This window comes from Ctenopharyngodon idella, chromosome 10 (genome assembly GCF_019924925.1).
Source record: "Ctenopharyngodon idella isolate HZGC_01 chromosome 10, HZGC01, whole genome shotgun sequence".
Classification (NCBI taxonomy): domain Eukaryota; kingdom Metazoa; phylum Chordata; class Actinopteri; order Cypriniformes; family Xenocyprididae; genus Ctenopharyngodon; species Ctenopharyngodon idella.
In genome coordinates this window covers 22,765,028-22,792,192 of record NC_067229.1, presented here as the reverse complement: position 1 = coordinate 22,792,192, position 27,165 = coordinate 22,765,028, and the positions used below count along the sequence as shown (strand labels likewise).

At 35.1% G+C, this 27,165-nt stretch overlaps 1 protein-coding gene across 2 annotated transcripts in view; it reads left to right on the top strand.

Annotated features, from left to right (window-relative positions):
- The first annotated feature begins 1,212 nt into the window (after positions 1-1,212).
- The window catches only part of wwtr1 (WW domain containing transcription regulator 1), a 55,683-nt gene continuing 29,730 nt past the window's right edge, over positions 1,213-27,165 (top strand). Inside the window, exon 1 of one of the 2 annotated variants that reach the window (XM_051908858.1) lies at positions 1,213-1,940. In XM_051908858.1, the coding sequence (XP_051764818.1) occupies positions 1,531-1,940 (410 nt within the window). In that variant the 5' untranslated portion in view covers positions 1,213-1,530. The remainder of the gene's footprint in view (positions 1,941-27,165) is intronic. The other variant, XM_051908857.1, reaches the window with a different exon arrangement.

Below are 27,165 nucleotides of genomic sequence, written 5' to 3'. Positions count from 1 at the left end.
ACTCAGATTAAAACTTATTTGTTTTGAATTGCTTTTTTTTTTTTTTTTTTTTTAATTGTATGTTTTTTCGTATTGCTTTATTACTGATTTACCTCTTTATGCTGCAAGGTGTCCTTGAGAAAGGCACCTAAAAGGTATTATTATTATTATTACTACACACATTTTTTAATACATTAAATTACTTATACATTAAATATATTACATTAGTTATTACATTATTAAATACATTACATGTGAAAATGCTATTTATTAAAAAATAATTATTAATATTAGCCAGTATAATTACAATAACAAATTATTAATAAATTAATTTGTTCAATAAACTTTAACTTTTTTATAGTCAACATCGAATCAGTTTTATTTATATAGTATTTATTAATATTTTGAAATAACTTTATTATTTTTTAGTTTTCATTCTTATTTTATTATGTTTTATAAATTTGTATGTTCTTTTGTCATTTTAAATACATTTTTAGGTGCTTTTATATATTTTTTTGCTTTATTTTTATTTCAGCTTTAGTAACTTCAGCACTTCAACTTGTTTATTTTAGTTAGCTGCCAAGGCAAAAATTCTATTTTTTACTCTAATATTAATATTTTATTTTATTTGAGCTTTATTATCACTTCACTCATAAAAAAGCTGCACATGTAATTTAATACAATAACACAAATTATTTAAGGTATGAGTTAATAAATTAAATATATTACATTATTTAAAACGTTACATTACTAAGTTTGGGAATTCTGGATAAAAATGTTAGGTGTTTTGTAATATTTTAAATTGCATTGAAATAACAAGTTGATGATTACTGCATAATATGCCAAATTTGTTATAAATATGTATTATTATTCATTTCCAGCATGTTGTTTAAAATTGAATTAAAAACATATTGTTAATGTTTAACATATAATATTAATAAACATATTCATTTTTAATATAACAGTACAACAGCACATTTTAAACTAATTTAGTGGATTACAATAAAATGTTTCTATAATTGTGTCAGATTATTCTTAATTTTTTTGTTCAAAGAAAAGTTGGTTTCGAGTATCACTGCACCAACAATAACATCTTAAAAAGTTGCTAAATTCTGGATAATCCATAGATAGTCCATTGTTGCTTTTATGAACGAAACTGCATGTTACTGGTTAATTAAATATTCATGAGTTCTAGAGTCATTGAATATTCATGAGCTGACATAGGAGCCGCACAGAGAGCGAGAGAGAAAAGCTTGAGTTTACAAACTTTCCATCGGGACAGAAACTCCGTCAGCGGACGCAGGAAAGTTACGGATCGCAGGAGGAATATTTCTGAATACACTCAATGCGGGACAACATGACATATACTTTTTTAGCTTTATGACAACTTTTTTAAAGACTTTAAAAAGCTTTTTAAGTCGGCCGAAACTACATTTACCAAAGAAAGCACAAATAGGCCTTGCCAAAGAAGTTCCTTCAGTTTTCAGGAGTTTCATAGGCCATTTTTAATCGAATATTTTGACTAAGGTTTGTTTGTTATTGTTTGACAAAATGAGCAGTAACCCTCTCCAGCCGTTACCGGGCCAGCAGGTGATCCATGTCGCCAAAGACCTTGACACGGATCTGGAGGCTCTTTTCAACTCCGTCATGAGCCCAAAGCCCAGCTCCTGGAGGAACAAACATCTGCCCGAGTCGTTTTTTAAGGAGCCGGACTCGGGCTCTCACTCTCGGCAGTCCAGCACGGATTCCGGCAGCCACCCGCCGCGGCTCCAGGCGCAGCACGTCCGCTCGCACTCGTCCCCGGCGTCCCTGCAGCTGCCCGCGGGCGCGCTGGGCGCCCCGAACCCCGCTCGCCATCACTCTCATATCCGACACCAGTCGTTCGATGTGGCCGAGGAGCTGCCTTTACCCCCGGGTTGGGAGATGGCCTACACTCCCAACGGACAGAAGTACTTTCTCAAGTAAGTGCTATATTAATTATTCATGGCTCACGACATTCCAGCACACAGTTACATTAACTGACCATAAATCAGTTACGGTAATATATACCAATACAGACTAATTACTTTTTTCGCTACCTTAATTTAGTACTTTATTTACTTGGTTTATTTATTTATTTATATGCTGACTAAATAAAAGTGAACATAAAGTAAAAAAATGCATTTAATTTAATTGATTTGCTTTATTTCACTTTATTTACATTATTTGCTGTTGATGATTCATCTAGAAACATAATCACAGTGTTTTTTTAATGGCAAGATGTCCACAAGAGGTTGGGATCTCTAAACTGGTTTCTGATCCGAATCAGTGCATTCACACTGGTGAAATCTCTGCAGTCACGTTTAGCTTTCATTTTGACCTATGAACAGACTAATGCAGAAGGCGTGGGCCGGAAACACACAAAACAGTATCTGGGCGTGGATCAGAAAGACAAAAACACCCGGTCCTGCTTACTGTCATGTGCAACACATGTTTCACACAACAAGCCTATGATCAAGGCTCTTTCTCACCTTGATAAGGATGTGTTTAGCATATCTCAGTGTGTCTCAATGTAAATGTGTGTTTTGACTTGTGTCTCTTCAGGAATGAGACAGCTATTCTTCTTTGGCCCTGGGGACACTGTTCTTATCTGATTCAGTAGGGATGATTAGTCACCAGGGTTGTGATCGCCTCTGTGGGACGTCGACTGTAGGCTCGCTAACTGAGATTAACTCAGTCTCGCCCCCCAGGATCACACCCCTCACCTCGCTATTTGTGTTCAGATGACAAACACGTTTAGATTAAATCGCTTTAATGTGTCTAAATCTTATTTGCTGACACTAGAGACCAACATCAATTCTCACCTACATGGAAAAACAATTAGTTACCCACCTCTCTCTTCCAACTAGTAAGTCTTTGGCTGTTCTCTATGTGGTAGTTTGTCCTGTTTGTGGATAAACATGGCTGTTAAATCAGTGCTTCTCAATTGCTTGGCCCAGATTTTATACTGGAAACCATGTGGGGAAGCATCACGGGACAAAAGTAAACAAAAAGAAATGTATTAACTATGTAGGCCCAAAATAATATGGCATAGGCTGAAGAGGAAAATTGACAATTTTGTAAATGCTTAAATAACAGCAGATTTGCCAGCCTAATGTATGAAATAAACACTGGGTTAAACATTGTATAAGTATTAGCTGTGTTACCAAGTGACATCAATTTGCACCAAAATACTGTGGAGTTTGATTGGACACACTGATGTCAACAACAAATGATTTAAAAGTTAGTTTATTTATTTTGTAGGCCTATATATTCTTTAGCTATATTCTTTAGCTATAGCAACAACCCCGCTTCCGCTGTAACCGCGCAACTCTCTCTCTCTCTCTCTCTCTCTCTCTCTCTCTCTCTCTCTCTCTCACACACACTGAGTGACATCGTTTCCATCAATCGGTTCAGTTTATCAACAGTATCTGTATGTTGCATAAAAGAGGCTTGCGCACTCTGTAAACAACCCCAAAATGAACGAGGAGCAAGAAGGAACAATTGAAGTAGACACTGAATGAAAATGTATTCGGTAATATAGCGGGTTCCAGGGTTACCCCTGTAAAAACAGCAGGCAACTTTACCTTTCTGACACTGCTTGTATACTGATTGTTTACTTTCGAACTTCATAGTTATGTTCTTTTGCACTTTAATCTGTTTGAAACATTTGTTTACTTTATACATTTTGTGTATTCTTCAAAAGTAGGCCACTGTTATATTTAAGGTTCTTTTTGTTGTATTATAAAAATACTAATTAACCCTGTAAAGCCTGAAATAATTAAATAATAGTCAGAAAATAATTTATTTTTTAAACAGAAGTTGTTGTTTTTTTTTACCTTTAGATACAATATAAAAGAAAAAGTTTGCATGTGTTTTATGTTTTGTCATATATTTGATACACCAGGATTTACAATATGATTTTATTCAGAGGCCAAACTGAGCAAAAATTGCAGTTTGCTGCAATTGTTATTTATATGACCAAAAATGTAAATCAGTGATATCTTTGTAACAGTACAGCAGACTACTTACGTAAAATGCATATACATATAATTTGTTACTCTATATATCTTATAATATGTCTTGGTAAGAAGATATGCTTAGTTTTATGATAAAAGCTCTATAATTTTTATTGTGGGGGGCAAAACACAATGCAATGCAATAGGCATACAATGATGATTGAGAGATGAACAAATAAATGTTCCTGAAAGTCTGTTGTATCATATTTGATACATAAAATATACAAAATTAAATTAAAAAAAAAACATGCCCCCTTTCACAAATTCATGTGGGAAACACTGCAATATAACATTTTATTAAAAAAAATTGTTTGTTTTATTTGGTGTTACATATGAAATAAAATATTAAAATTATATTTTAAGTTATTGTCAGTGATCTCCTTTTAAAAATTACAGAGCCCAGTGGTTCTTGATCTCAGAAAATTAATAAAAATGTTAGAAGAATATTGACTCTGGTGTATTTTTATTGAAAAACTACACAAGAAATGCCGCAAATATTGCCGCAAATTTTGAGAAAAGCCGCTGCAAAATCAGTCATTTTAGGCCGCAGAAATCAGAAAAAAGTCCCGCGAAACCCGATTCGACTGATTTATTTGATCAAAAATACAGACAAAACAGTAATATTGTGAAATATTATTACAAATTAAAAGAACTGTTTTCTATGCGAATATATGTTAAAATGTAATTTATTCCTGTGATCAAAGCTGAATTTTCAGCATCATTACTCCAGTCTTCAGTGTCACATGATTCTTCAGAAATCACACATATGCTGATTTGCTGCTCAAGAAACATTTCTGATTATTATCAATGTTGAAAACAGTTGTGCTGCTTCATATTTTTGTGGAAACCATGATACATTTAAAGTTTAAAGATTAGAAAAAGATTTAAAAAAAGACATTAATACTTTTATTCAGCAAGGATGCATTAAATTGAACAAAAGTGACATTAAAGACATTTAAATGTTATAAAAGATTTATATTTCAAATAAATGCTGTTCTTTTGAACTAGCAACAAATCAGCATGTTCGGCATGATTTCTAAAGGACATTGAAGACTGGAGTAATGATGCTGAAAATTCAGCTTTGATCACAGGAATAAATTACAGTTTAACATAAATTCACAAAGAAAACAGCTATTTTACACTGTGATAATATTTCACAATATTACTGTTTTTTTTTTTTTTTAATTTTAAATGTATTTTTGACTAAATAAATGAAGCCTTGAAGAGCACAAGAGACTTCTTTCAAAAGCATTAACACATTATTAACACATAATTATTCAAAACCTTTGACTGGGAATGTAAATAAATGCTCTGTATATGAATTTCTACGTTCTTTGATCAGATTATCAACCAAACTAAATTTATATGTGGAAATACTTATAAATTCGGTTACATAGCTTTACAGATTAATGTAGATGCCTTGATCATGTATTAATTTTTATCATCGAGGGGTCACTTCAAATGGTATTGGGCTTTACTAGGACAATCTGACTGCAGCTCTTCTAGTCTAAGTTTCCCTCCATCTTTTACCCGAAACTATCTGTGTGAAAATTATAAGAAAGCGTGCCAGGGCTTGCCACACATTCAGCGGACAGACACCTCCGCCACCAACAAAGCAGCAGACGTGAGCTTCACACCGCCCTGCAATTAAACAGTCAGGAAAAGCAAAGCCAACCTGTCAGTAATGATAACCCTGCACACCTCTGAACCTCTGAATGTGAATAAATCTCTTCCTGCCAACTTCACAGATATATGTTTGTCTTTTGAAGTCAATGTGCAGAAGAAAATACAATAGTTTGTTGAGGCTCAGGAAGTGGATATTGTTGTCAGTGAAGTGGCTTCTGTGAGAGACTGATACTGTATGACTTGTCTTTTTCGTATTTGGATTGTTGCAGCTGTTCGTTCTTGTTCACCCCCACTATTAGGGCACGTATCTCTTTCCAGCGTCACACGACCCCCTCTTTCTGCCTAAACATCTTTCTGAATATCTTTGTTACGACTTGCAATTCAAGACGCTACAGCTTAAATGTCTCAGTGCAGAAATGATTGAGATGATTAATAGCAAAGAGAAGCACATTTTTGCAACCAAATCTTGTATTGTACGTTTTCCTGAATTGGTGGCTTATTTTTATTATCTTATATGCTCTTTTTCGTACGATCTGCTTATGTGCCACTTACAGTCTTACTTTTTTCTAAAAATCATTAGTTTTTGTACAAATCGTATTGTACAAATTCATATGAAATTGATAGTTTATAAAATACGTTTTCTCATGAGATACTGTTGAAGTTTTGAGTGTGAGCAACAATCAAACAAAAAATAACAAATTTAATTCAAAATGATTTACATCACAGTATACATATTCATGGAAAATAGTGATTCAAAAATACTGAAAAAAATTAAGTGTGCAAATAATGAAAATTCTGTCATAATTTATTCACCCTCAAGTTGTTCCAAATCTGTATAAATTTCTTTCTTCTGTGAAACACAAAAGAAGATATTTTGAAGAATGTCGGTAATCAAACAGTTGATGGGCCACATTGACTTCCATAGTATTTTTTATTTTTTTTTCATACTATTGAAGTCAATGGGGTTCATCAACCGTTTGGTTACCCATATTCTTCTCAATATATTCTTCTGTGTCCAGAAGAAGAAAGAAATTCATACAGGTTTGGAACAACCTGAGGGTGAGTAAATGATGACAGAATTTTCATTTTTGGATGAACTATCCCTTTAACTGCTTGTTAGCTTCTCTGTTATTAATCAATCATTTGCAAACATGCATTTCTTTGCCCAACTTCATTACACAGGAAGAAAATAAAGGATCGCCATCCAGAATCTTTCAGCTGGTGGTTTATTTTTTATCGTTATTGCTCTGATACAAATACACCAAAGCAGCTTTGATCTAAAGTGAAGTGAGGCGAAAGACTTTAGTGTTTAGTGTTCATTCTTCATGCAAAGGCAGTCTGTAATTATGCTTCCATTTAATGCCATGTAAAGCATGAGAATGTCTTCCCTTCAGGCTTTTTGGTGGCCCTTTTTCTCCATTATGTTGAAGCTGTGAATAAGTTTTTATTGCTGCCAGCTCACATATTTCTTTAATACTTGCTTTCTTTGCCTCAATTCATGAGATACATGAATGTCAAAACACTGTCTGCATCACATATCACCCCAAAACAAAAGAGAAGAAATTATATTTTTTCATATATAAAACTAAGCCTATTATAGGATTACTTGCCAGTAATATTTTTACCATTCAGTTTTTTACACTGTGATGTGAATTTCATGACAGTTACACACATTTACCTCAAATTCTCATTACAGTAAATTCCTTTCTCATCCATTTTTGTAATTCCATTTATTCTACAATGTTTAGACTGGTTTTGTTTTGTTTTGTTTCTGTGCATTATAACTACCATGATGTATAAACTTTATAGTTTAAATAAGATATTTTTCACATTACAGCGATGAGAATTTTGAGGGAAAAATTTGTTCTGTTTTCATGAAAATAATGTCCCAGTGCAAAAAATAAAAATAAAAATAAAAATAAATAAATCTCACTGGACCTAAAATATGGTCCTATTTTTATGCACATTTTGGGATATTGCATAAAAAACTGCTGGATTAAAACACAAGGATGTGCATAAATACTAAAAAACAGATGCACTGAATTGAGGTGGGAATTTATTTATTTTTTTTAATCCAATAAGACGACATGCGCATAAACTACGATGGAAGCACATTTACTGAATAAATCCCTCAATTAGCAACAAATAACTCGGGTGACTTTGCCTCAACAGAGGATATGATTGGATATCTGGACAAACCAGCAGAACAGTCGCATCACAGCATCTCAAATGTTGGTTTGGTGGTTCTGAAATGCCTGAGCCAAAGTCTGTCATCAGAATAGTTTGGTTTAATTGTCTCCCAGAAGCATTTTATAAAATTGCGTTCCCAAACACCAGCTTCCTATGGCAAAATAACATGACAGCGTTTATTGCATTTTGTCTGTCGATCTGAGACGCAAAGTCATTTATGATGGAGGTTTTGTAAGATTCACCCATATAAATGAAAATGGCAGGTAACACAGATGGACTTTATTAACATTCTGAGGTAATTATTAGTTGTTTGACAAGCGTTTGATTTGGCCGCAGTCTGGCTGGCAGTGATGACGCTGATATTGCGGTAAATAAACTCAGAGCAGTTGTGGGTGTGATTTGTAACAGTGAAATGGGAGAGAGGAACATTTCGCTCGATCCAACTCATTCTGTAAACTAAACGATTCTGCTGTAGCAACTGGAGGTTTATTAAACAAAATCCTGCTCAACTGTTATTGAAGTCCAGATGTGCTGTGTCAAGGAGAGGTAACATCTGAATCTCAACTTTTATTTGGTAGCATTACATTTTTAAAACACTGTTAGCAGAGTTAGGTTTGTGTCCAGTCTGCTGGAAATGTTTACCAAAGACGCCATTAAGCGTAACCCCCTTTTTTGTGGGCTGATGCTGAAGGAATGTCAAGACAGTGTTTCTATCTTGGCAGGGGTGAGCGACAAAACAATGGCTATTGGGCCGCAGTGGCATAAAGCAGCCTTTAATGGAATCCCAGGCCTGCTCCTATCTGTGCTGCAGACATAACAGATGTGTTTGTCGAGACGGATGCCAGTCAGGATCTTTCCCTGTCTGCTCTGGAGGTTGAGAGGAGATGCTGGACTCTCGTGGCACGGGAGGCTCTGCACTTGAGGCCGGAGGGACTTCCTGTCCAGCGCGTGAATTGAAAAGGCATGAAGATCTAGTCGTCCGATGCTGGTTGGCTGGGCCGTATCTGGCTGGCCCTTTCTTCTCTGCCGATAGCTGCCATCAAAAGACAAAAGTCTCTTTGTAGCCATGATTTTTTTTCCCGAAACACTTCAGGGCCTTGCGTGACTCGCCGATATAAACTGTATAAAAGCAATTAAACTTGAAGGAAATGGTGTGTGGGGAGCTCTGAACACCAGTGTCTTTGTAGAGATGGGCCGAACTGGTAGAAATAAATAAAGGTAAAAGAGACTTTGCAAACTTGTCTGATGTAAATAAATGAACCTCTTACTGCAATAAAATGTCAGTTCACTCAGACAAATCTAGATTTAAGGGACATTTTCAGCATATGGACATCAGAATAAAGAATATGATCTTTACTGGCTAGATACTAGCAAAATAATCATTATTAGTAGTACTCTATTAATATTGCTAATACTTAGGATTTGGGATGTCGCTACGAGCTGAATGATACATCACAAAATTTGATTTCTGAGTGATCAAACTTACAGTTTTCATCCAGAATATCATGAAGACTTGAAGATGGGCAATTTTCTTTGTGAAAAAGAAGTGCACTTAACTATATTGAATGTACACTTATAATGTACTTCAAATCTTAAAAGTATATTTTAAACTGTAATGGCAGATATCAATGAAATAAAAGGCCACTTAAGTTTACTTAAAGAGAGCACACTTTCTTGACTATTTTTGGTAACACTTTATTTTACAGTGTCATTGTTACATATGTTACATGTACTTACTATAGTAATAACTATAAATTATGCATAATTACATGCAACTAACCCTAAATCAAACCAAACCCTAACCCTATAGTAAGGATACTCAGTATAATTACAGTGTAACAGACAACCTGAATTAAAGTGTAACCCTATTTTTCTTAACACACTTAAGTACACTTTTAAAAAAGTGCACTTTTTAATAGTCAAATTGAAAGATTTACTTTAAAATACATTTTAAATCATTATGTTTTAATAGTCTTTTGTCATGCTTCAAAGAAGTACTCATTTTAATTTTTTTTCAATTTTAACTGTAGTGTGTTATTAGATATTACATTTATTACATATATTAAACTTCCTCATTAGAAGTGTGTAATTACAGGTATATTTAAATACATGACAAACAAGTTTCAATAGAAATGACTTTAAAGTATATTTTCATTTATAAATGCTTGTCAGTACATTCAGCAAGACACTTTAACCATATTTCAAACACCGAATTATGGAATTATGACATTAAATATAAAGATATAAAGGGTCCTACTTAAGTTGGTAAAAAACACTCTAAAGTTCAGCTTAATTTATGTAATATAAATGTAAACTATAATACATTTTCATTTAATTGCATTTAACATGCAGTTATGTGTCTGAAATGTTTGCACTTAAGTAAATTTTTTTTTAAAGTATGTTATTTCTGTAATAAGCACTCTAAAGTGTATGCTAAATTGTACTTCTTTTTCACAAAAGTTGACTTGGACTATCAAGTAACCACCTTAGTAACCACACAGCAACATACAAATATCCACCTTAGCAACCACCTAGCAACTGGAAATCACTCAAAACACCTAGCAACATGCAGCACTCACGTTTTATTCAGAAAATGTAATAAACTAGTTACACATACTATGCTCTGTATTAAAGTGTGTTTCATTTGTACTTTGTAACTAAAACACATGGTGCTCCATTGAAACAGTCAGTGGTATTGTGGTGTTCTCAGACAAAGGCCAGTGTTATGAAGTGCTCAGTAAGCTCATTGACGTCTACAATAACACTAGAGCTGCGCTTCACACACGGCAGCTGATGGGGGGCTTTCAGAGGTGACGGCTTCTGGGCTCACACATATCCAATACGTAAAAAGCATCAGTTATTTATGGTCCTCAGGACTGTGTTCTTCTGCCTTTGTTTGAAGCATGATCTTTACTGACTGTTTAAAAAGATAGTACACAGTCTCCTGTTTGTTTCTGCACGTTCTGAAGGCCTTTTCACACCAAGGCTAATGTTTGGTCTGAAAATTAATTTGAATGAACGGCTGTTAAAGCACCTGTTTAGACTGTCACGAACGCTTGCGACAGATTTTTTTTTTTTTAGTGGACAAGAAGGTGTCAAGGCCTGAACAGACCAATTCGAAAGTTTGGTATGAAAATTCCATATGCAATTTTTCTGTTCAGACAAATGTGTAAAAAATAACAAACTGACTGAAAATGCAAATTCACACTCTGGCAGTAGATGGTGCTTATAGAAAAGCAGAATTACCCCATCAAACAAAACACTGGAAGTCAAACAGTTGTTAAGATTTTTGTATTCGCTATTTTATCAAACAACACAAATTACAAGAGTACAGAGTCAAGAGAATATGTTTCGAATTCTTTCTCTGCTATTCACGGCAGCTTAGCAAAATAGTCTGTGAGCGCAACCAAGTCAAAATTGTATTCAACAGCAGCGGCCATGGGCATGTGACCAAAAGTCATACCTCTCTGTAAAAAAAAAACATTGATGGCGTGCAAATGTTTGTTTCAGTGTGAACAGGTGGCATTCATTCATAATAAAATGTTTGTCACACAAAATATTTGTCTTGGTGTGAATAGGCCGTCAGAAATGAAAATTTGTGCAGTGCTGCCCTCTGCAGTGCGCCACCTACGGTCAGAGAGTGAGATTGCATTTTCATTCAGCCCATCTGCCGTTTATTTCGCATTTGGTCTGAACAGGCAAATCGCATGTGAAAATCGAACCACGTTTTCGTGCCGAACAAGCTTTATTTTATGTGTCATTCTATTCCAAAATGTGTATTGTAGTTCATAATGCAAATACTCAATTTATTTGACACATTCTCAGCATTGTCACAAGGGACACTGTTGTAGATGTTAGTGTCCGCAAAAAGGTAAATTACTGTCATTGTGGAACAATAGTTTGAGAAGAATCTAGCTGAGCAAGTTAAAGTAAACTGTTGACATGTTTATAGTTAGTTGTGTGAGTAATAACATGTTCAAGTTTAATGGAACCATCATTTGAAGGTGCAAGAACACAAGGGAACTATTTACATCAAGCATTCACGTCTCTTCTTACGTAGAGTGTTTTTGACCTTAACATTTACCGTTGTTCGGCGAATTTTCTTGGGCAAAATCCAGTCATTTCCAGTAGAAATCCATGCAGTTGAGAATTTCGTGTGAGGGCAAAAGATTTCCCCATGCAGATTTCGCTGCGGGTTCAAGTTGGTCACGCAGGTTCGCCGCATTGACCAACAGAAAGCTGCTCGGTTTGAAAGCGACTTATGTGTGAGCACTAGCAGTGCTTTATACTCTACACTATTGACAATAGACAGAATCTTTCTTGTCTACGAAATTTCGCTAATATGACCACACATTCAGGGTGAAGAGATTTATTTACCTTTTTTGTGATGCTGAAATGTAACTTATGCCATGATGCCATCACTTTAAACTTTTGAAAACAAAGAACCCCTTCAGATGGCTTATTCTCTCCGTTGACGGTCTTATCAAGCAGAGTGTATTTCTGCAGTCAGGGCTTTGATTTCATTAATGCACGCCAAGAGAGCTAAGAAAGTTACTAACTTAACAAGGCTCTTCTGCACAGATCAGTCGATCATCCAGATGCATTTTAGTTTGCATTAAATGCCAGATATAGGCTGAAAGTGTTTTGACAGAGACTGCTTTGTGTACAGCGCCGCTCCTCTGAGCTCGATGCCAAAGTGTTTTACGACGTTTAAATAAAGAAGCAGGTTTGTAGCTCTTCAGTGGCTCTTGTACGCGGTGTTGCTGACCGTCAACAGACATCCCCTTCTGGGAAGACATCTGTAACCCTTTAGCAGGGGAGGAAGGGAGATTTCTATGCACACGGCCCTCATATCTCTGTCAGTTTACAGATAGTGACCTAAAGTACTGCCCGAAAAGCTGTTTGCTGGTTCTTCATTAGTGTTGTTTGCTAAGGCAAGAGTTACTATTACTAATGCTCATACTTAAAGGGATAGTTCAACCAAAAATAAAATCTTAAAATCATTTACTCACCCTCATGACATTTCAAACCTGTATTTTATTTTTTTTTAATTGAGTGGAATAATTCAGTTTTCCTAAGAGAAGTTTGAATTATTATTGGAGCCATTCCTTTTGCTTATACTTTTACATTTTTAGTAGTTTATGTAGCGCTTGGCCGTGATTGTTCGGTGTGGATGTTATGTCTGAGTGCTCTGTTGCCCTCTGAGAGGTATTTTCCAGTGTTTTCCCTCGTCTCCGCACCCCCTTTCCAATAAGCAGTTGAAAGCGATGGCTCTGTCTGCAGGATATGGAGCTGCTCATTTCCTTTTGTTCGTGAGAATAATGGCAGGAGGGACGCTCTGGGCAAAGTAAAAACAATAAACACACGTTACGCACTTCAAAGAGCATTTCAAAAGAAAAACAGAAAATAAGAATTATGTACCTCAAAAAAAGTTAGTTTATAGTTTTGACACCTGCTGTCTGACAGTGTCTTTCCACAAGAGTAGAAAATCCCTGTAAATCTGTGCTCGAGCTTCAGTTCTGGTTGCAATCACAGTTCTCACAGTATCCACTCAAAACTTTAACTTATATTAAAAAAAATATTATTTTCTTGAAATATTTCACATAATTTCCTCATCCTTATGACAAACTCTTTCTTCTGTAGAAGACAAAAGCATATGTTTAGTAAAATGTTTATACTGTTGTCTTCTATACCACTGTGAAAAGCAGTACACTTTAGCATACTTTTAAAAAGAGTACTTATTATGGAAATAATGCACTTTAAAATAATATTTGAAACCTGATTGCATATTAATTGCAGCCAAAGAAGTTCCAGGCAGGTTTTGACACGCTCAGAAACTTGTTTTCAGTGTTGCCCCGTGACTTTATCAATAAAATAGATTCGCTTATTAAAAGCTACATTACATTTCACAATATTGACTTGGTAACATGGCTGATTTTGAAGCATTTAAACTTACAGCTTCGCTATTAGCAGAAACGCTGCTGCCGAACACTGTTGAGAGTCTGCAAATCAATGGCTCAAGACTTTGTTACTAACTCTAAAATGACGTTTTGAAATTAACAATGGAGGCTTGCGATGTGATGCTTAAGAAATTAGTCTTACACACAAGAGCATTTTAAGGACAAAAACCTGAAAAATGTCTTGAAATAAAACTTCTGAACAATGTCTTGAGGTGTGGTAACCCTAGTACAAGCTGAATAATTGATTATTAGAAAAGTAGTGCACACCTGTCAGGTGTGCATTATATTTCTCATAATTCAATGGCCCTGAGTCAATTGTTCCTTATATATTAAATTGGTCACACTTTAGATTAGGGTTCAGTTCTCAATTCTATCTATTAACTACGACTTTTGCCTCAATAAACTCCTAATTACTGCTTATTAATAGTTAGTAAGGTAGTTGTTAAGTTTAGGTATTGGAAAGGATTAAGGGATGTAGAATATTGTCATGCAGAATAAGGCATTAATATGTGCTTTATAAGTACTAATAAACAGCCAATATCCCAGTAATATGCATGCTAATAAGCAGTTAGTTAATAGTGAGGATTGGACCATAAACTAAAGTGTTACCATTAAGTTATATACTGAATGCAGTGAAAACATACAGTAAATGTATCAGAAAAGTAGTCCATATGTAGTTTTGACGTCAGTGATAAACACCACTGGTTCTCATTGGTTCCCTCAAACGATAATAACACACTAATTTGAATATGCAGATATGTAAATGTGATTATACACCTGCCCAGCCAACATTGCATGGTGGGGCATATGTAGGCATGAGCTTGAGGTATGGGCTCTACATTGGGTTCATCCATGGGTTCATAGGGCTGATGTGGAACTCATGGACAAACCTATTTGTCTCATTCAATTCAGGCCAACATGGGACCCTTGGACAAACATACTGGGCCTAAAATTTTGGCTGGGTCAGAGCCTTATTTATCTAACAAAGCTTTATAAGAATCCATCACCAAGTCTCAAGTCTCTGTGATATTCTGCTCTCTGGATATGAATAGGTTATGTGTAAGTTAAGTATTGTATTATGAATAAGTTAACAAAAATGATGCTGACTGTCATTACGACCATGGTTTGGTGTTTAGCAGCTTTTACTCTGTCTGTTCAGATTCTTTAAGTTTAGAAATTCTGAAAGTCTGTCTTTTTATAGCCATAAAGTCCCTGTTATATTTTACAGAAAGCATCTGTATGAGCTGATTGCTTTGGAAAATGGGTTCTGTGTGAGTCTCTGTCCGAACTCCGCCCACTGTGTTGTGGGTGTGTTCACTCGTGAAAGGGCAGGGCTGAGAGAGGCACCGCCCCCTTCTAGACATGTTGACAGAGTCTGTGACAGACTCCTCCCTTTCACTGAGTTTTTGTCTCTCCCTCAGTTATGTGGATGTATTGTTTTCAGCGCTCCTCTACCAGGGCCATTTCATTCATCAGTGAGGGGGGGGAATGCGTGTGGTCGCATTTGTTTTGGAGTCGATCAGGGGCCCGAGGAGGTGGGCCACATCAGCATGGGCCTGCCCCTGATTCACAGCAGCGTCACCCCGTCTCGTGTGATGCATTGCTCGGGCTTCACTGAAGGACAACTTTAGCGTGATGCTTATTGTCTGTTGTCTGTAAGGGTCTGGCATGCGTCTGATCTTTGCTATGCAATAGACGGCCATGCATTCCACTCACCACGTCACCAGCAAGAAGGTGGGTGACAAGAGGAGAAGAGAAAAGAGTCAAATTTGCTCCAAGTGGCTCCTCCAAAGAATACACATTCCAGCAGAGCAATGCCTTTATGCCGCTGCCGAGGAATCTGTATCATTCTAAAGAGCAGAGAGAGCATTCCCAGGGGTTATTTTCTTTGAGTTTAATCGAATTTGACAGATCATTTAACATGCAACGTCAAAGTTTCTAAACCAGTCTTGAGTCAGATGCCATCAGGGTCCAAAGTTAAAGGTTTTTGGCACACCTGCCAATGGCGAACATATATAAACCATAAATATTATGGCATACCAGCCATGAAAGAATCTTTATGACAATGGAATATTTAGCTGTTTTATTCTGTGTAATTGTAACAAGGGCATTGTGTCTCGAGACACTTGAGACAAAATATGAAGACACCTCTTGTGAAAAAGAAGTGCACTTGATTGTATTGAATGTGCACTTGTAGTGTACTTCAAATCTCAAAAGTATATTTTTAGAAAACTGGACTTGCAGATAATATAATATTAATAAAATGAAAGGCCACTTAAGTACTCTTAAAGAGTCACTTTCATGACACTTTTAAAAAGTACACTTTGTAGTAATGTCAAATTAAAAGTTTTACTTTAAAGTACATATGAAATCATTATGTTTTAATAATCTTTTGTCACGCTTTAAAAAGTACACTTATTTTGATGTGTTGACTAACATGTAAAGTACCTGATTATAATTTGAACTGTAATGTGTTATTCAGTATTACATTTGAAGTAAACATAATTGCAGTTTGATCATTACATTTTGAAATTACAGGTATTTAAATACCTGACACACAAGTTTTAATAGAAAAAATGACATTGAATTTTACTTTACCATCAATGCTTGTCTGTACATGCAGCAGTACACTTTAACCATACCATACCACATTAACCATTCAGACAATAGAAGTTAATATGCAATTATGGTAACACTTTAGTTTAGGGTCCAATCCTCACTATTAACTAGTTGCTTATTAGCATGCGTATTACTAGGATATTGGCTGTTTATTAGTACTTATGAAACACATATTTATATCTTATTCTGCATGACCATATTCTACATCCCTTAATCCTTCCCAATTCCTAAACTTAACAACTACCTTACTAACTATTAATAAGCAGTAATTAGGAGTTTATTGAGGGAAAAGTCGTAGTTAATAATTGGTCCGCTATTACATATAAAGATGTGTGTAATGCAGTTAGTAACTCAGGGAAGAAGGAGGCGGGATCCGGTGAACGTTTAAACACTTTAATAATCACAAAATAAACAAACACAAAACAAAAGTACAGCGGCAGCCCCTCACAGACGACTGCTGCATAAAAACATAAAAAACAACAACATAAATAGACCAGGCCTGGTCCTCTCTTGTCCTTCACTGTCGTGGTTGCTTCTTTAAATGTTTCCGGAGCTCCTCCGTGAGAGATAAGAGGCAGGTGTGGTTGTCACGGCTCTTGGCCCTGCCAATACATTTTCACTGAATTGTAAATAACATAATTGTCCAAAAACATTACATTCATTTTGCACTTGCACTTTTTTTTTTTTTTTATTATTTTTATTATTCTAATTTGACAAAATGAATGTCCACTTGCCCCTCATTTTCTTTAAAAAAGATTATAGAGCCATATGATGTAAACAGTATTTGTTAAGTGTGAAAGAAATGCTTAACCTTTTCTGTGTAAAGTTTTTTCCCATTTTACAACTTTGTCGCCATGAAAGCATAAACCCTTAAAGGACTATAAAAATCATTATTAAAACAAAGAAAGAAAAATGAAAGAAAACAAGGGGTGTGTCAAAATTATTGGTGGTAATCAACATGCCACAAATGCTGTCTATTGAGCATAACTTGTATTGAACCTGGAATATTCATGTAATTTCATGCACTACATGAAAATATCCAGAGACTGAGCAGCGGAACGTGTAGTTGTTCTGTAGATGTAATCTGTCTCCGACTCATTGTGAGCGTGATTAAGCAGGCGTTGAGAGTAAAACAGGTAAAGCTGCATAGCTGTGCAATGGAGGTTTTGCCGATGCCTGAACAGATTATCCTTCAGGCACAAAGACACCTGAGCGAAACCCAACCAAAGTCCTCCAGATAATCCTACACATCAGTACACCATTGGAACAGTGCTTGGTGTCATTGTATCGCTGGTGTCAAGCACGTCTCGGTCGGTGTCTGCAGCGGCTTAGTGTCTTATTGCATATTTGGCTCATGTGCCGTCTCGTAACCACAGCTCTGACAGCCCCGTCCATCATTACTGCTCATTTGATTGTAATTAACTCTATAACTAGGGATATAACTGAAGATCTATGGCAGCACTCGTTGATGTTTTATAAACGAGGCAACATTTGGGATTGTGGGAGTCAGTGTTTCCTACAGGATTTTGTTTTTGGCCCTTTTCATTTTTTAATTTTTTAATTGATTTTTAATTTGGTTTTATTTTTTTACACATATTTCATATTTTACACATTTTTAGCATTGCCTTCATAAAGGTACAATAACACAGCAGCGGCTCTTAATAAGCAATTCATTATATGTCAGACATACAGTATAATAACCTGCAGTTCAGTGACCAGGTTAGTAATCCAATCTAGTTCAGAATGATTTGCCAATTTGTGATGAATTTACCAATTCATGAAAAAGAATTGCACAAATCATGCAACTCATTTGCAGACTGGAAAGCTTGTTGTGCTGCCAGTTTGTTCTTGCATGCAGTCAGCTAATAATGATATAGAACGTTATGTTGATTATTATGTTTTTATTTATGTTGATTTAAATGTTATTTTGTCACACATAGTCTTTGTTATTACATACACAAGTGCATATATATATATATATATATATATATATATATATATATATATATATATATATATATATATATATATATATATATATATATAATACACACACACACACACACACACACACACACACACACATATATACATATACACACACTCCTCAGCAAAGAAAAAACAAAAAAGGCTAAATGCTAAGCTTTTAATTGTCTTAACTATAGACTGCAAAATTTAAACAAATGCACTACTTAAAAAGCCAAGGAAAACATCAAAGCAGAATGACGTTTTTACAGAATATGGGAAGTTGTGTGTGGACAAATGATACACGAGTTGCAAGGTTATGCTCCAGAGTGGTGTCTTCGAAAATCTGCTGAGAAATATAATAATAACTGCATCTCTACCACAGTGAAGCATGGATGGAGAGGTGTCATTGTGTGGGGAGCCTTTTTAGCTGCTGCTGTTGGTGAGCTGCTTCACTGTCAAAGTCATTTAATGCTTTAGAGTACAGGAGAATATTGCTGAATGGCTTGCTTCCCACTTCCCACAAATGAAAAGTTGTTATCTAAAAAGGAATGACCAGATGTTATTTTTCAACAAGACAATGCTTCTGCCTAAATTGCAAAGACAACCAAGAAGTGTCTTGAGAACAAGTCATCAGGCTCATGTTTTGGCCTGTTCAGAGTCCTGATTTGAACCCTATAGTGAATATTTGGTCTCACATTAAACTCAAACGAACTGGGAGACATTTTTTAACTTCTCATGAACTGTTTGAAGGGATTAACATTGAGTGGAACAACACTGGCTCTTCTTCCTGTAAAAAGCTGCTAAGTTACTTTATCTATAGTATTTGTGCAATTCTTGCTAATTTCCTGACCAGTGATTTGAATGGTTTAAAATGGTTAAGATAATTAAAAGACCACTAAATGTTTTGCCATTTTTGGCTCGGCCCATTTTTTTATGCCCAGGAGTGTGTGTATAGTACAGTAGTGGCCAAAAGTGATGTCTGTCCTAGGAAAATTGACAACTTCACCCTTTATTCAAATATTATTAAAAATGTCAAAAAGATTTTGTAAGCATATTGTGTAGTTGTGCTTGTAGTCAGTTGTTTTATTTGTTACAATGCAATTAAACTTGCCAAATTGTGTGATGTAAGTTTTGGCCAGGCTGTCATACAAAGAAATTATGAACAGAAATTACTGTAAGCTTCTTTTTTTTTTTTTCTTTTTTTTTTTTTGCCAAATAATTTAGTCAGATAAATACTTAACAAAGTTTAGTGTTTCTTTCTTCCCTCATATTTAAAATGTTTAAAAAATATAAAATATTATGTAGGTTTTTGTACTTTGTACAGTTTTATACTGTGGTTTACAGTACCACAGCAATATAAATATATATATTATATATACAGTACCATTCAAAAGTTTGAGGTCAGTAAGTGTTTTTTTAAGAAATTACTTTTATTCAGCAAGGATGCATTAAGTTGATCAAAACTGTAAAGACATTTATAGTGTTACAAAAAACAAAACGGTTATTTAAAATATCTAGCAACACCTTAGCAACCACCCAGAATACCATAGCAACCACATAGCAAACAGTTTGTCTGAGAGACTTAAAACCTTCAACCTTTGAGCTTTTAGAACTGATTCAAACATAAAACCACTTCATATTTAAATGCTTTCAACTTCAAGCTTTTAAAACTGCATCAAACCTAAAACCTTCAAGCTTTTTAAACTCTCTCTCTCTCTCTCTCTCTCTCTCTCTCTCTCTCTCTCTCTCTAAGCTATTTCACACTTTAAGCTTTTACAGCCAAAATCAAAGTTTGTTCACAAACTTACTCATCTAGATTAAATTGTAATAATACTTCACAATATTACTGTTTTTATTGTATTTTTGATCACATAAATGCAGCCTTATTGAGCAGAAGAGACGTATTTCAAAAACATTTTCAATGATAGCATATACAGATATTATTGTAAATGATGCATTAGTATGTTTTCCAAAGAAAAAACACGTTTAGTCTTTTTATTCTGTAATCAAAACGTTCAAACTTATTCAATACACTTGCAGAAATACAATTAGTTGCTAACAGCATTTTACATTGAACGAAGATTATGTCCTTGAGAATGAGAGTAACTTTGTTAAATGCCTAATGTAACTAATTTGTTAATGATGTGTAGTAACTTTTTTTTTTTTTAAAGAAGAACAGAAAATAATAGAAATGGAAAAAAGATCATTGTGTTTTTCAGCAGTCGAGCCAAATGCATGAATTGAGAGACAGAAGCGAATGGAAAGGACAGTGGTGGTGGTCTCTGTGTGTAGAGCCAGGGTTCATTCCCATGTCTCCTGTAGGATTATTCACAATGAGTGCTTTGTCCAGCAGACATTAGGCTAATATGTGTCCAGTCTTTATATTTGTACTTACTCTGAGACAAGAGAAAGACGCCTGTGTGCTATCATGAGCTGACAGAGGTTTGTGTCAAACGCTCTTTTGTTTTTTTTGCGTCCTCATTGAATGTGGCACAGTTGACTGACGGCACACAGGCCCGTGTTACTGTCGGCTGGCATATGGAAACACTTATCAGACACTGGTGAGTCCCGCTCTGGGTCTCCAGAGAATTAGGGCCACACGAGTCTGGAAAAAAACTGGCATTGTGATATGAAAAGTTACAGAAGTTTTCACTAGATTGCTTGAATAGCTATATTAGGAAAGAATTAATCATTCAAGAATGAATGGGATGAATTTTTGGGGGAAGTGCATCTGCATAAAAAATCTAAAATATTTTGATTGCAAAATCCTTGTAAGGCTGAACTTGAACTGCAGAACTGAAAATGTTCAGTGTTCATACTTCGGTTTGCTTTTTCCAAGATCCAACTCAAACCTCTTTCAGTAATCTCAGAATTCTGATATATAAAATCGCAATTGCGAGTTATAAAGTCTGAAATGAGAGATAGTCGCAATTTTGAGAAATAAAGTAGCGATTTTGAGATGTAAACTCGTATTTTATTTTTTTTCTCACAGTTGTGAGATTATTACAGTATCTTAAAATTCTGAGAAATAAAGTCGTAATTTTGAGAGTTAAATTCTCATTTAATTTTTTTTCTCACAATTGTGAAATTATACACTATCTCAAAATTCTGGGAAATAAAGTCGCAATTTTGAGATATAAACTTGCATTTACTTTTTTTCTCGCAATTGCGAGTTTTATACATTATCTCGCAATTCTAACTTATGTCTCAATTCTGAGGAAAAAAAGTCAGAATTGCGAGATATAAACTCGCAGTTACCTTTTTTAAATTTTTATTCAGTGGCAAAACAAGCTTCCATATCATTCCCACTGTTTTAGACCAATTCAATATGACTTTATATGACATCATGACTTATTATGATTTTTAATATTATTAAAATAAAATATTAAACAAAATAAGAAATATATTGTAATACTATTGTACTGTAAAATAAAATATAGAGTAATTAAAAATAATTTTATTTTACTGTAAAATTACAATACTAATATTTACTGAGCCTGAAATGCACATGACATGCAGACAAAAAATATATATCGTTCCCACGACTTAAAGGTGGGGTAAGTAGTTTTTCAAAAACACTGTTTGGAAGTTAGTCAGGCTGACACCAACAACAAATGTGTATCCAATCAGCATTAGGGGGCGTATAACGGTCGAGGAGACAGAACGAGCAAAAAAAAAAACGCAGAAAGAGAGCTACAAATACACAATACACAATACAAAAGAGCTCAAAAGAATATCACTGGAATGAAAGTTTATGACTTGGTAAGTGCTTTAGCACCCGCGTTAATATTAGAAAAGGTTTCCAGCGCTGGAGAGAGCTAAGCGGGAAGGCTTGAAATCAGATATTGAGGCTGCTTTGATTCCGCTTCACACGTGAGTAACACTGGGTTTGAGCGTCATTGATTGTCTGGAGCTGCTGTGCTGTTGGCGACTAACAACAAACTCTTGTTTGTATTTACTCTTGTGTACTGTACATTCATTTTTTGTGCTTCCTTGTCATTCGTTCATCATCTGCACTTTATTTTTCGTGAAGCATTTTGTTGCATGTCAGCTGTGATAAACATACATCCACTCTCGCATTGCGTGTGTACCAGTGGCCAGATAGTGAGAGTTGAGCAGTTAAACCACTGCGTACTGACGACCGCTAGAGAATGCGGTGTTTAGCGTCATTGTTAGTGCACTTGCCTTGCCTGACGGGCCGGGGTTTGAGACCGAGGTGGGGGTTGATTTCAAATATCAACAATGTCCAACAGCGTTTTTGAAAAACTACTTACCCCACCTTTAAGAATTTGCTTTCTTGTTTTACTAACTCATAGCTGCAATTTACAAGTTCGTTCACTCATTTTAGTTAAATCATGGCCACGAATTAAGAATTCTTTCCCAGAACTTATTAAACTTAGTTTTAGTAAATCATGGTCACGTTGAACTACTTCGTTCACTTCTTTTGATTTAACTAAAACAAGGGAACAAATTAGTAAAACATGCTGGCGAATTAGTAAGTCATGTGAACGCATTCTTAATTTGTGGACACATACTATTTGTCATGTGCGGGGCTCCGCAAATATTTACATAATTTTTTTTATTTTGACGGGTTGCCAGCAAATAAAATTATGCGCTGTGGGTTTCAGAATGAAGCGTGGCACTGTGTGTTCTTACACACATGCAGTCTGAAACCGGTCCAGTAGTACATGTATTTAATATTTAATTCAATCACAGCCTGTGTGATTTGACTGTCACACTAAGCCATATCGAGATTATGATTTTAATTTGAGATATTGTGCAGCCCTACAAAGAATTAAAGCTTTTGGTGCCTTTGAGGCGGGAAAATTAGTTTTGTATTTTTATGCAGCAAAATAATGCACAACAGTTTGTGCTTGTTTCAAAAAGCTGTCAAAGAGCCTAGCATGGCTGTTGATTTCACTTTCAGCCCTCTCATCTCTCTGGCTGGCATTCCCTCAGGCCTGTGGTGCTGGCCTCTCCCAGCTCCGGGGTCGAAAACAGACATCAGACATTGTGCTCTTTATCTTGGAGGGAAAAGGATGCATGGGGCACCAGTGCTGGACTGTTTTCCACAAAACAACGCTTTCCAGCTGAACTCAAAGTCCTGGCAGCCACATGGAAAAGGGCTGTTATCCTGCTTTTGGCCCAGTGTCAGCCCACTGCTGGTGATATATTGAGCACGCTAACTGTAGAGCGCCTCACACTTTAACTGACTCTGTTTTAACCTTTCCAGCTGCTGGGAATATTTTGATAGGTGGCGTTCCGACCTGCTCAGTGTTATTTTAGTATCATTGAAATGCTATTATAGTTTTTGGTAATCTTTTGAATTAGATTTTGTTTTTACTGTAATATTAGTCACAATTTTAGTAATTTTTTGTTATCTTAGTACTTCATGTTAAACTAAATGAAAATGAGAAATTTTGCATTGGTAACTAGCCAAAATAAAATACATTTCTTTTTATATAATAAAATAAAATGTATTTCCGTTAACATTTAATTTATTTCAAATAAAGAAAATGTTTCCTTGTTTTTAATGGTTATAGTTTTAGTTAGCAACAATAACCCTGGACCTACTGTATGAATCCAGAACAAAATGCTAATGCTTTTCAATTATTTGGTTCATTCAACAATTGCAACCAAACTAACAGAAATAATGTCAACATTCTTCTTTCTCACTTCAGATAAGCTCAATTTCAAGTCCTATTTTTTAGGTACTTTTGGTTACATTTAGAATTGCTTGTATCCTTCACGGGTAAGGCAATCCCATAATGCATTATGAACTAAAACCAAAGAAGGTTTAATTTGGGTTAGAGTGATTTGGCCACTTATGGCCACTCTGAATAAATGTAGGATTTTAGCCAATTTAGTAAATTTCATTTACCAATGACTCACATGCTCTTTTGTCAGTGGTGTTACACCTACAACCAGTTACACCACCTACTAATTTCATGATAAAGCTTGTTATCAACATGGAAGAAAAACAAAAAGCATTGATTTTAATAACACTTAATTCTATATAAATTCAAATAATATATTTTTGCCACACATGACCTTTAGTCTGAGGAAGAACTTTGGTCTTATTATTATTGTGAGATTAAAATTTGTGAGAATTTTATTTGATTAAAAATATGTATAAAATATTGAAATATTTATTTTATATTTTATTATTTGTTTATAAATATTTGTAATATTTTTTTTATTAATTCAATAATTAAAAATTATTTATTTTTATGGTGCTTTTCTGTACATTTTGAATGTCATTGGAATGGTACGGAACTTGGTAAAGGTTTTGACACTTGCTATGTGAACACAAACACACACACACACACACACACACACACACACACACACACACAAAAATGGACACGGGGCGTCAATTGGGTATGGTAGGGTATGGCTTGGCTTCCTAGTCAGGACAATGCAAAGTAATATATTTTTACTATCGCAGGATTACTAAAGTTATATTACAACGTGTAACATATAATTTGTATTTATTTAATAAAAGAGAAAAGCAAGTAAATTAAAGTTGTTATGTCCTTTCATCTTTGAAAGATGAACAAAACATTTGTTTGTTCATCATATTAAAAATTGGATAATATTCATTTTTGAGCTTTGATGTGAAGAAAAAAGTACTTAAAGTCCAATTCTATAACTGTCTAATTTACTGGGTTATGATCAAAGCGGTGCGATTCATCTTTGGATGCACTAAACACACACTTGTCGTATTTTAAGGTTGGCGCTGTTGTAAACAGCATTTTGGTCATTTTTCTCTCTGCTACCGCTTTGCATGAATTTTAATTTCATGCATTTGATTTTGTCAAATAGTTTCAATAGAGAATAAGTTTGGATGACATCATCAGAGTCTGCCATACCTTGGCTTTTGGTGAATTGATGCCACTGCCTCATGGTCAAAAATGACGGCATTCCATCTGTGCCTAAACAAAATCTTACTGAAAGCTAATTTTTTGAGACATAGACCTCAAATTTAGAAAACAACTTTTATAGATTTATGGCTTTGATTTTCTTGCAGTTGTAGAGTAAAACATGTTTTGAAAAATATATATTTCATAAAATTTTTTAAAAAAATTTGTACAATATTGCATATTACAACAAATTTAACTTATATAACTTTCAGCTTTCAAGTTCACTTTTTACTTTTTTCACTTCAGCAATAATCTGGCAAGTGTCTCTTTAAAGAGAGACCAAACTGAAATCTGTGCTCCAAAGCATTTAAGATTTATTACAGTTTAAGTTGGAAATTTCATTTTCAGGTCTGTGTTCAAAAAGTGAATAAAAGGATTATAACTACTGCATAAATATAATTGAGTGCCATAAAATTCCCTAAAATAACAATATATTAAATAAAACATTATTGAACTAAAATATAGTACATTCATTTCATTGAAATAAAAAAAATAAATTCCGACCGCCACGCGAGGAGCGTCGTACATTAACATGAACTAACAATGAGCAATATATTCTTACAGCCTTTACTAATCTTTGTTAATGTTAATAAAAATCTTCATGTTCATGTTAGTTCACAGTGCATTAACTAATGTTAACAGACACAACTTTTAATTGTAAAAATGTATTAGTAAATGTTGAGATTAACATTAAGATGAATAAATGCTGTTGAAGTATTGTTAATTTTTAATTTATGTTGACAATAATTAACTAATGTTAACAAATGAAACTTTATTGTACAGTAATACCGTTTTTGCATAGGAAATGTGCTTATTTCCATTTATCTGAAAGTGAGTGCCAGCATCTGCACTGGAGCTGTACAGTGACCCCTGTACCCATCAAGAGCACAGTTATACAGTGACACACTTAAACAAGTTATGACAAGTTATACTTCACCATATCATCATCATTACCAATGTTTAACTAAATGTTTTGGTACCTCAGTCCAGTAATGGGACTCACACACATTAGAAACTGACTGAAGTGAATGAAGTTAACTATTAACCGTGTGAAAGGATGTTGGCTGCAGGTTTGAGGGTGTTTATATGTTAATGTGTGATGTGGGAATGGGTGACGGGTGACAGGTTGTTGTCAGGGTGATGCTGAGCCAGAATTTAACTCAGCATTCCAACAACCCACACACACACTCAAGGAAACTGTCTTTGTGTAGCTAATCAATGTAGTGATCTGAAAAGGGTTAGTGAGAACTGTTGAGTTTACTTTACACACATTCACAGTGGTTTATGGGTGAATCTCACAAAGAACATTATTAAGAGATTTCTTTCTTTCTTTTTTTTTTCTTTTTTTTTATGTTTGAATGGCAATGTATATATACTGTATAATCGGGGTAAATTATGACAAGAACATATTCTTTTAGGACTTTATAAACATTTATAGTTTGAAAAATTACAGTTTGAAAGCACCAAATGACCAAATCCGACTGAATGAAAACAAACCATAACTCTCTCTCTCTCTCACGCACGCACGCACGCACGCACGCACGCACGCACGCACGCTCGCTTGCTCACTCACACACACACACACACACACACAGAGCTGGGCTGCGTGAGCACTTTGATGGCCAATGATATTCATGAGTTCTGTGGGTTCATGAGAGGCTCAATAGCTCTCCGCTTTAAGAGATCGGATCAGTACATTCTTTTCCGCAGCACAATTTGCTTCTTGTTAGGCTGCAGTCTGGGCAGAGTCACTCTGGAGTTGTTTAACATACTGGGCTGCCGTCCAGAACTGCCGCATTATAAAGTCCTAATGAGATCATCCTAAATCATGCAGAGTCTCAACACCAGCATGGATCTGGGGAT